Source organism: Mustela putorius, unplaced genomic scaffold (assembly GCF_011764305.1).
Source record: "Mustela putorius furo isolate JIRA1106 unplaced genomic scaffold, ASM1176430v1.1 tig00003896_pilon_pilon_pilon, whole genome shotgun sequence".
In the NCBI taxonomy this organism is placed as follows: domain Eukaryota; kingdom Metazoa; phylum Chordata; class Mammalia; order Carnivora; family Mustelidae; genus Mustela; species Mustela putorius.
In genome coordinates, this window is record NW_025422045.1 from 6954672 (window position 1) to 6966203 (window position 11532).

Below are 11532 nucleotides of genomic sequence, written 5' to 3' on the forward strand. Positions count from 1 at the left end.
TGTGTTTCATAAGTTTGGAAGCAGCTTAGCTGAATTGCTCTAACTCAAGGTCTCTCCAAGATTTGCAGACAGAGTGTCAGTCATCTAAAGGCTGGAAGATCTTATTTTAATATGGTTCACCCAAGGGCTATAGGTAAGAGGCCTCCATTGCTGACTTAATGACTGTCCTATAACTTCCTCCAAATTGAGTAATTGAAGAGAGAACAAGGCAAATATCACAATGTCTTCTGTAAGTTAGCCTTGAAAGTCATACACCATCACTTACACGAAATTCTCGTGATCACACAGACCTGCGCTGATTCAGTGTATGAGACTGGCTCCACAGATGGCTTGCTAGAGTGTTGACATCTGAGGAAATTTTGTTGTAACAGCCTTGGATGAGTGTAGTGGAGATTACACTGAATTCAGGAAAATTCAAGAAGAAACCAAAGTTTTCCTACACTCTACTAAAGGAGGGGTTTTCTATATTTATGAACCCTAAACCTGTTCTTCACTTTCTGCTTTGATCTATAAAGGTAGATGGATGGGCAATTCTGAGTTGGTTGAAGTGTAGAGAAAGCAGCTCCCTAAAACAGATCTGCTTCATCTCCTCTGATTTCTTTCTGGCTTCTGATCTCTATGTCTTCTATTTGTATTTGTCAAAGTTTTCTATCTGTGCCATTTTTTTTATTAAAGATTTTATTTATTTATTTGACAGAGATCTCAAGTAGTGGAGAGGCAGGCAGAGAGAGAGAAAGAGAGAGAGGAGGAAGCAGGCTCCCCACTGAGCAGAGAGCCTGATGCAGGGCTTGATCCCAGAACCCTGAGATCATGACCTTAGCCAAAGGCAGAGGCCTCAACCCACTGAACCACCCAGGCACCCCTCATCTGTGCCATTTTTTATAAACATAAAAAGGTCATTCCTCCCTTTAATTTATTAGATTAAATTTAATATTTAAATTTTAAAATATGTTTTGACTAAAAATAAAAATGTTTCTGATAGTGAAAGAACCATGGTTCTAATTTGATCATGTGATATCAGTATAAGCTTTGAACTTTTATGTAGACCACAGAGTGAACTACTTGGAAGCTCCAGAGAGGGGATCTTTAAATTGGGAGAAAAGGATGAGGCAAGAGCATGATCTAGGTGTTGGGGAGAAGTGCACTGTGACTAAATTATAGGTGTGGGAGAGTCCACAGAGTGTGAAGATCCCCATGAATTTAGTGAATGTGTATTATGAACAAGGCACTTGCCTTCATTGTTTTTCATCTTTTTTAGGATTCTTGAAGCTCTGAGAAGAGATGGGAACTTTTTCAGAAAATAAGATGATATGCAAATGTCAGGGATTTACAGACCCTAGATTAGGAATTCCCGTTTCAGGTATTTCTGCCGTGATAACTTCTTTTCTCACTTAATATTGTGAGAAATTGTACTGATAAATTCACATATCTCTCAAAGTAGTATCTCGATGTGGCTGATCCTTAATATTAGGGGAAAGAACGTGGCACAAGTTTCTTGTGTTTGGATTTTTGGGGGGGGGGTTGTTTTGTTTTGTTTTTTTACCCCTGTAATTTACAAGTTGCCAAGGCTGTCATTAGCTACAAATGATTTGCTTTACCTCCCTGTATCAGACTGTTCTTTTATTTTGTGAAATTAAAAAGAAAATGCCAGAAAGCACAAAAGATTCACATGGCAGATGCTCAATATAGTCTCAATACCCTAAAATGTTAACATTTAGTTACATTTCTTCATTAAAAAATAATAAATATAACATAAAAGATAAAGCTTAAGACCCCTTTCACTGCCACCCAAAGTTCCAGTCCCTTTTGCCTTTTAGGCAGCGGCTATCAGGAGTTGGCATATACCCTTCCAATTCCCTGTTTAATTCTCTCATAGCCATGTATGTATCCATATCTAATAATAGTATTAATTTGTATTATTTACAGCCATACAAATAGCATCATAGTATACATGCTTTCTACATTCCCTTTTTAAGTTTAACATTATTTTGTGGTCTGGTCAGTGTATTTTAGCTGCTATAAAATACTACGTTTATGACTATTTCATACCGTTTTCTTATTGACAATTTTTTTTAATAGGCATTGCTGTAAGGAACATCCTTTTTTTGGTTGAACCATATGAAATTGTTTTTTTAGGTCAAAAATATTTGAGTAGGGACAATTTTTTGTGGTTGAACATAATTCTGTTGTTGTATGCCAACAGTAACTTATAATTTTGGACTATACGGTGAATGGGAAATGGTACCTGATTGTTTCTACTTGCATTTACCTATTGGTAAAGTTAGACTGTTTTCATATGCTCATTAGCCATTTTGATTTCTTCTAATGTAGATTTCCCACCTATATTCTGTGCTCATCTGGAATAGGGGAAATGAATACAGCATTTCTTTAAGTATTTATTGTGGACATGTTAATGGACCAGGAAATGAGTAACCTCGAAGTACTCCCAAAGTGTGGTAGTTTTCCAATGGCCATAAATTCCCCTTGTTCCATTGTGTGTACTCCTTTGTAATGTGCTTTTACCTTTCTTCCAAGCCAAAGATGGAATCTATTTCTCTACTCTCTTCAATCTAGGCTGGCCTTGTGACTTGCTTTGACCTATAGAATGTGGTGGAAATAATGTTGTGTAAGTTCTAGACGTAGTCTTTAAGAGCCCTTCCAGCTTCTCCCCTGAGAATACTGCCCCAAAACCTTGTTTAAAAAAAAAAAAAAAAAAAGCCAGATTAGTTTACTGGGGCATGGGAGGCCACACAAAGGAGAACCGAGATGCCCTAGCTGACAGCCAGCACCCACTGCCAGACCTGTGACTAAAGCCGTGTAGACCTTACAGTCCAGTAAGCCTCTTGCTCAATGCGGCTGCTTGAGTGAGCCCAAGTGAAACCAACCCACAGAATCATGAGAAAAAATAAATCACCATTAGTTTAAGTCATTAAATCTGGGGGTGGCTTGCTTTGTAGCAGTAGTTAACGTAACGGTGCTCACAAGTATCTGGTTGGCTCACTTGGTAGAGTGTGTGACTCTTGGTCTCAGTGATGTGAGCTTGAACCCCATGTTGAGTGTAGAAACTACTTAAAAGTAAAATCTCTTTTATAAAATAATTGTGTGGTAGCGAGATGGGTAAATAATTTGGGAGAGAAAAAGAGAACTTTGAAGTACTTGATTTTTAATGGTATCCTTTTTTATTTAAAAAAATGTTATTAACAAAGTGCTTATTATGTGTTACACATTGTGCTAAGCACTTTGTATATTATCTAATTTTATCTTCAAAACAACCATATTAAGTAGAAGTTATTCTTTATGATTTTATTTATTTATTTGAGAGGGAGAGAGAGAACAAGAAGCGGAAGGTCAGAGGGAGAAGTAGACTCCCTGCCCAGCGGGAGCCCGAAGCAGATTCAATCCTGGGACTCTAGAGTCATGACCTGAGCCGAAGGCAGTCACTTAACCAACTGAGCTACCCAGGCGCCCAAGTAGAAATTATTCTTATCTTGCTGGAGGTCATACAACCATTACCATTGGAATGGATTAAAGAATGAATAACCTCATATTTTCAGAATCTCTGTTTTCAAATCTGGGATAGCATTTTAAAATTTGGTTTTCTGTGATAGGCAGAACAGTGGCCCCCTACAGATGTCCTAATTCCCAGAACCTGTGAATAGGTTACCTTACTTAGCAAAAGGAACACTGCAGATGTCATTAAAGTGAAGATCCTGGATAGGGAGATTGTCCTGGATTTTCTGGGTAAGCCCAATGTAATCACAAGCATCCTTGTAAGAGGAAAGTAGGGGTACCTGGGTGGCTTAGTTGGTTGGGCATCTGACTGTATTTTGGCTCAGGTCGTGATCTCAAGGTCCTGGGGTTGACCCCCAGGTCAGGCTCTGTGCTGAGTGGGGAGTCTGAAGGATTTCTCGCCCTCTTCTCCTGCCCCTCCCCCTGCTCACACGTGCAATCTCTCTCTCAAAAATAAGTAAATCTTTTAAAAAAAATAATAGGAGGAAGATAGAGTCAGAAGAGATGTGAAGACACAAGACACTACAGGTAGGACGATGTAGTCCACAGACCAAGGGATGCAGGCAGCTTCTATAAACTGAGAAAGAAAGGAAATAGATCTTCTCCTAGAGCCCCCAGAAGGAGCATAGCCACACCAACACCTTGATTTTTAGCCATTTTGGACTTAAAAAAAGAGAAAAATCATATATATGTGTTGTATCTAGAATATATAATAATTCTTTTTTTGAATATGTAAGAATTCTTATGATTCAATAAAACCCAACCCTATTAAAAATGGGCAAAGGATCTGAGTAGACATTTCTCCAGAGAAGAAATATGAATAGCCAGTAAACACATAAAAAGATAATCAACATAATTAATCATCAGGGAAAGGAAAATCAAAATCAAAGTGAAATAGCTCTTCACCCATACCAAAATGGCTATGATCCAAAAGACTGACAAGACCAAATGTTGGTAGAGGGGCACCTGGGTGGCTCAGTGGGTTAAACCTCTATCTTCCGCTCGGGTCGTGATTTCAGGGTCCTGGGATCGAACCCCACATCGGGCTCTCTGCTCAGCAGGAAGCCTACTTCTCCCTCTCTCTCTGCCTACTTGTGACCTCTGTCTGTCAAATAAATAAAATAAAATAAAATAAACTGTTGGTGACGAAGTGGAAAAATTGTAACCCTTGTGTATTACTAGTCAGAATGTAAGATGGTGCAGCCTCTTTGGAAAATAGGCAATTCCTCAAAAAGTTAAACACAGGATTATTATAACCTCGCAATTCTACTTCTAGGTGTATTACCCAAGAGAATTTAAAATGTCTACATAAAAAAGTGTTTGGGGGGTGCCTGGCTGGCTCAGTGGATTAAGACTCTGCCTTCAGCTCAGGTCATGATCTCAGGGCCCTGGGATTGAGCCCCACATCAGGCTCTCTGCTCAGCAGGGTGTCTGTTTCCCCTTCTCTCTCTCTCTCTCTCTGCCTACTTGTGATCTGTGTGTCAAATAAATTTTTAAAAAGTTAAGAAAAAAGTGTACATACATGTTTGAAGTAGCCAGAAAGTGAAAACTCACTGTCCATCAACTGATGGGTAAATAAAATGTATATTCTTATGACAGATATTATTCAGTCATAAAAAGGAATGAAGTGTGATGGCCATCTTAAATATTATGCTAAGTCAAAGAAGCCAGACACAAAAGGACACATATTACATGACCCCATTTACATAAAATGTCCAGAATAGGCAAACTGATGGAGACAGAAAGCCTATTATTGGTTGCTAGGAGCTGGGAAGAGGAAAGGGGAGAGAATGCTAATGAATATGGAGTTTCCTTATGAAGTAATGAAAACTGTCTGGGATAACAGTAGTGATGGTTTACACAACCTGTGAATATACTAAAAATCACTGCATTTTACATTGTAAAAGGTTGAATTTTATGACACCTACATTATATGAATAAGAGCAAGAGCAGGAATAAGAACAAGATCAAGAACAAGAAGAATCTTTACTGATGATTTCCAGGAACACCAGGTAAGAAAACCATTTGTCATCTGATCAGGCCAGAAGCCAAGAATTCCATTTTCATTTTCAGTTATCTTTATGTAACCGGATTTTCTACTTATAGACATAGAAGTTTTCCTTTAAAAAGATGTTTACAGGGGCGCCTGGGTGGCTCAGTGGGTTAGGGCCTCTGCCTTTGGCTCAGGTCATGATCTCAGGGTCCTGGGATTGAGCCCCGCATTGGGCTCTAGGCCAACGGGGAAATTTTCAGGTTATTTGCCCTCTAAGTTAGTTATCATAGGTTTTGCTCCTTTCCATATCCATAGCCTGCCATCCCCACTGGTTCTTCTTGGGGCCAAGGTTCCTAAACTATGCAAGCTAAAGTGAGTTGGGGCACCATAGCAAAAACACTGATACTTGATACCTTTTGTATAGGATGCCTAATTCCAGTCCCAGGTAGTTCTGTTACATTACATGGTACCACGTTCCTTTTGATGATGTCATATCTTTGTGAAGCTGGGTTTGGGGACATTGCTGTGATAAAAAACAAGTACACCAGAGCCACTCAACACACATCTGTAGTCAGGAGTGCTCATGTGTCTGGACCAGAGAATTCCATGTCATCTGCCATTCTGAGCCAGTATATCCTGGCTACTCCCAATGCCTCCTCTCAAGTTGCCTACCCCAAAAGGTGCTTCCTACCATTCAGACCCCAGCTGCAGTTATCTACTAAATTATGCAATATGTTAAGGCCACATAAATCCAAGGCATTACACTGTAATTACTGTGTAATTATACTGATTGTTAACTGCATTAAATATGTACTTCTGGACATGTGTTTCCATAGTTACAATGGCAAAACTGTATTTAGAATTACCAAATAATGGACTTCTTTCCATTTTTTAATTATTTAACCCATTCACAGCAATTTGGAAAAGGTCTGATAATCAAATATTTATAGTTTCTACTCCTGAGACAGATCAGAATACACTTTTTTAAATGCTTATAACGAATCCACAGACACAGTATATATAAACATATAGCATATTCACACACACTAAAGATAAAAAGGGGAATTTGCCCATAATCAAAACTTTATTGAAAAACTGACACCAAAATAGGAGATCACTGTTGTAAACCTTACAAAATTAAACGTAATTACATATCTTGGTAGATTAACTGGAATTACTGAACTGATAAGGCTTTCTGCGATAGAACACAAATTCAAGAGGTTGTGTGGATCATTAGTGTTGCTTTCTTCTAAATGAACACCCTGCAAAGGAATCATGAGAACATGTTAAACACAAGTGTACACCATCTCTGCTATAGTTTTAATGACAAAAAGTATGTTTTCGGTAAAAAAACAAAACGAAGTTTTAGGAATATTAGAACAATATTCACATACAGGTTATTTATCCTTTTATGCCAGAAATTTACTATAATAAGTCTTGTATATTTGAATTTATTCTGATGTGACTATAACTGTTATTCCTGCTTCTCAAACGCTGTATTAGAGTCTATAAACCATGAGCCTAAATTCAACAGTTAAAACTTTAATGCAAGCTGTCAGGAAATGTAATCTTAATTTTTAGGAATTATTCTGAATTACTTTCCTAAGAAACTGATTTTGATTAGAATTCTCTTCAAATCTATTAGGAAAACAATAATACCCTATTAGTCATCCATGGGCACAAAACTCCAAGACACAAAGGCTGAAAACATCTTGCAAGTATGCTTTTGAGAGCAATGCTGCACTTAAATATCATATGCCAACTCTGTACTTACATCTCACCAGGACACACAAAACAGATCTTGGATTCACTGCCAAATCTACTTATAACTCTTCTGGTGAGAACATGGAATTTACAACACCCCTAAAATTCACAAGCAAACTTCAAGTATCATTATGAATCATTATAAATCTATAAGTACTACTATGGAAAACAATATACATAATTACTATTTTTTTCTTAATGCACAAAAGTGAAAGAGGAATTAAAATGGGATTTTTAGAGGCACCTAGCTGGCTCAGTCCGTAGAGCATGTGACTCCTGATCTTGGGGTATTAAGTTTGAGCCTCGCATTGAGTGTAGAGATTACTTAAAAATAAAATCTTTTTAAAAAATAAATAAAATGGGAATTTTATTTAACAATTAAGTAGATGCTCTGACAAATCAAACTGCTGGCATTTTGATTGATACCTTAGTTATCTGTTGCCTAGCTAGCAATGATAAAAACTCTTTAGCCAAATGTGTGAAATACATATAAAGCAAAATATTTACAAGAGAATTTTAAAAATTTATGGGTTTGGGGGCGCCTGGGTGGCTCAGTGGGTTAAAGCCTCTGCTTTCAGCTCAGGTCATGATCCCAGGGTCCCACATTGGGCTCTCTGCTCAGCAGGGAGCCTGCTTCCCCCGTCTCTCTCTGCCTCTCTGCCTAATTGTGATCTCTCTCTGTCAAATAAATAAATAAAATCTTAAAAAAACAAAAACTAAAAATTTAAAAATTTATGGGTTTGAAAATCCATTATGTCCTATTGTATGTACTTATTCTTTTGCTCCATTTGGGCTTACATTTAATATTCCAAATTAAGCAAACTAAATAACTATAGAGAATTAGGTGTTCCAAACTAAGAAAAACAAGTTCAATGCTTTGCGAAATTAAAGGCATAAACTTACCCATCTGAGCAGAGCACTCTTTACTGAAAGCATACAACTAATGGTACTAATGAATTTAAGATTTCTTTTAAACTGGCTTTTAATAAAGGCAGATATTTAGGGACGCCTGGGTGGCTCAGTTGGTTAAGCAGCTGCCTTCGGCTCAGGTCATGATCCCAGCGTCCTGGGATCGAGTCCCGCATCGGGCTCCTTGCTCCGCGGGGAGCCTGCTTCTCCCTCTGACTCTGCCTTCCACTCTATCTGCCTGTGCTCACTCTCGCTCGCTCTCTCTCTGACAAATAAATTAAAAAAAAAAAAAAGGCAGATATTTATAATAATAAAACATCAGCACTGGGTTAGAAAATGCCAAATGAATACCCTCTGTGAGTCTGGCCTTTCCTCCCGTTGGCTGGCACAGCACTGTTGAACAGCCTACACAAAGAACCACCGTCTGAGCATGGCTGAAAACCGTGGTAATCTTGTAGCAACCTAGAAAAAGGGCAATGTTAAAAGTGAGAAGCAGAAGAAAATAAATCCTATTGTTCACCAGAGTTCTAGCAAAGACCTTGTAAAAGATGAAGAACTTGAGTGCTGTGCAATAGCAAGCCACATATTTAACTTAAACTTTTCCAGTCATCACATTAAGAAAAAAGTTTTAAAAGAGCCAACAGGTAAAGTTAATAATGTATTTTATTGAACTCAGTATTTCCAAAGTATTATTACCATTTCAGCATGTAAGCAATATGGTTTTTATGTGTGTGATATTAAAAATTGGTATTAAAAATCCAGTGTATATTTTATACTTAAAAAGTATTTCCCACTGGGACAAGCCACATTTCAAGTGCTCAGTAGCTACATACAGCTAATGGCCACACACTGGGCAGCACAGCTTAACAGTAAAGCATCAACATACTTTTCACCGCATCATGAAAAAACTGATGATCAGAACAGTTTAATGACTTAGTAAGTCGAATGTCACCTCCCCTTTGGAGTCTCAACCACCACCCCCTCCCACCCACGAAGTTTCTACAATGGTTTGGGTAGTTCCTTAGGAAAATGTCCCTTTTGACATTTCCAATTCTGTGATCCCACTTCTACTCAACACAAAGTCCTAACACTTGTAGCTATCTAAACATAACACACCACACTACCAATCCCTTTAGAAATTTTCCTTGGGAAAGGAATTAAGATCTGAAATTTTACCTGGGCATTTTACATCCATAAAATAGGAATTTGGGCTTTGCACTAGCCGTTTCTTTTTATGTTTTTTCTTCTCCTCTTCCAAGGACGGGTGTAGTAAATCCCTAGCCAACTGAATAAAAAAGCATATTATTATCGCTAGAAGGAATCCACAGTTCTGGCCGATTTAACCGTATGTGAAAGATACATGCAAAACAAGGAATACCAGTCACACTCGGCAGATGCAACACGCCAGATGTTATTTATTCAGCCTGTTCAGCAACTTTAATCAGGACTTTTTACAATGCTCGTGTTCTCCAAGTCCCGGTAAAGGAACTCTATGACGATCAAGCAGCATATGGTACGGTTAATCCCGCTCTTCTTTATTCAGCGGAGTACTAGTCTCCGATAAACACACTGTGGTGCTAAGAACTTGACCCCAGCCCTGCGCCAGCCGAGGGCAGAAATCGCTGAGGCAGACCCGAGAGTGCCAGCGCTGGGGTGATTTCTGCCCCCTGCCCCCGGGGTTCAACATCTGATCTGACAGGAACTCTGCGTGGCTGAAGCGTGACTGCCCTGACGGAGTTAACATGCCAGGCAACTGCGAAAACAGTTTTTTAAAAAGGAAACCAGCCGAAAACCGCTTCCGAGAGGGGGCGAGAACCAACCAGCGCAAGAAAAGCAAAAAGACTCCAAAGACTGCAGTCTCACGGGCGCCCACCAAAACCCCAAATTGATATTCTGGGTGTCACCCGAGGAGCTGCCCCCTCCTAGTCACTGAGTCCAGACTTGAGCCCAGGGCGGCCCCGGGTCCTCTCCGCTCCACGCCCAGAATAGGGCCCGACACGCCGCGCTGCCCGGGCAAGTCCCAACAAGTCCGCCAGGCGCGGAGGAGCTGCGCGGCTCGTAGCTACCGAGCCGTGTTCGACAGAGACCTCTCCCCCGGCCCGCCGAGGCGCCGGGCTAACCCACCCCCGGGACCCTCCCGACACAGAAGCCCGACACAAACGGAAAGCCAGAAAGTAAACAACTCACAGGCATGTTGAACCTTTCGCAATCCCGGCCAGTCCAGATCTCTAAGGCGACACCTCTAGCGAGCAGCACGCGATCTGGAGAGCGGCATCAACTTCCGGGATGGAGGAGGCGGGGCGGGCGGGCCCGTCCGCTCTAGGCGCTCCTCTCGGTGGTGGGGTCAGCCTCGGCCGGGGCCGGAGATTCCCGGCCACGGGGGTACATGGGGGTCGCGTAGTTACGAAAGCTTGGACCGCGCGCGGCTCCGGGGCTCCCGGGAGAGGGCCGCTGGCCCCTGGGCTCTGCCTCGGACAAGTGGTGCCCGGGGCGAGGCTTAGGCGGTGTGGCCGGCCTGGGAAGCCGCCTGGGGCTTAGGTTGCGGAGAACGGATTGCCCTTGGCCACCCCAACCCGGCGGCGTAGCGGAACCCGGGGGGCCCAGTCGGGCGGTCCCTCCACGGTCCCGGCCGGCGGACCCCCAGCTCTGCGACGGTTCTGCGGAGCCGCAGGTGTCCGCTCGTTTGTTGAAATTGTAGCATTAATCAAAACTATTAATCCGTGTCCGCGAAATTATGAAAGTTTTGTATACTTGTACATCCAGCTTTCAAGGGACCGGTTAAGTTCGGGGAAGGCGGCTCTGCCTTGGGTTTGCATCGCCCTGAGAAAGTTTTTAAGCACCGGATTCGCTACCGAGCTTAGTTCACCGCTCGACTCCTTCATGCCTCTGAGAATTATACTTTACAGAGCGGACAACTCTGACCTGAAAAAAAAGGCACGGAGAGCCACACTTGAAAATATTTTTGATGAGGACGAGCTTGAGGGATGGGTGTGAGGGAATATGATCAAAGGCTAGGAAACCAGGCTCTCTCTGACAAATAAATAAATAACACCTTTAGACAAAGCGTAAGAGACTCTTAATCTCAGAAAACAAACTGAGATTTGCTGGAATGGAGGGGAATGGGAGAGATGGAGAGGCTGGGTGATGATGGACCCTGGGGAGGGTATGTGCTATGGTGAGCCCTGTGAATTGTGTAAGACTGATGAATCACAGACCTGCACCCCTGAAACAAATAATACATTAGATCTTAATTTTTAAAAAATAATAAAAGCTAGGAAACCAGGGAAATGCTTGACCAGAAGAATGTCCTAGATAACATTCTCCATCACCTTTTATTTCACACATTTTGGGAAATG

General features: G+C 41.1%; 1 protein-coding gene across 1 annotated transcript; it reads right to left on the reverse strand.

Moving 5' to 3' along the window:
• Positions 1 to 6568: 6568 nt before the first annotated feature.
• Positions 6569 to 10504, reverse strand: RPS27L (ribosomal protein S27 like). The gene is made up of 4 exons (XM_004758755.3): positions 10364 to 10504; positions 9353 to 9461; positions 8528 to 8638; positions 6569 to 6765 (listed from the first exon to the last, which is right to left on the reverse strand). Exons 1-4 carry the CDS (start codon positions 10367 to 10369, stop codon positions 6737 to 6739), a joined length of 255 nt encoding a protein of 84 aa, XP_004758812.1. The 5' UTR covers positions 10370 to 10504; the 3' UTR covers positions 6569 to 6736.
• Between the last annotated feature and the right edge of the window lie 1028 nt (positions 10505 to 11532).

What these genes read in the sequence shown, in the direction of transcription:
- RPS27L (XM_004758755.3), bottom strand. An exon ending in TATGGATGTAAAATGCCCAG is followed by an intron (nt 8,639 to 9,352) that starts GTAAAATTTCAG and finishes CCCTTTTTCTAG; the next exon opens with GTTGCTACAAGATTACCACG. An exon ending in AAAGGCCAGACTCACAGAGG is followed by an intron (nt 6,766 to 8,527) that starts GTATTCATTTGG and finishes ATTCCTTTGCAG; the next exon opens with GGTGTTCATTTAGAAGAAAG.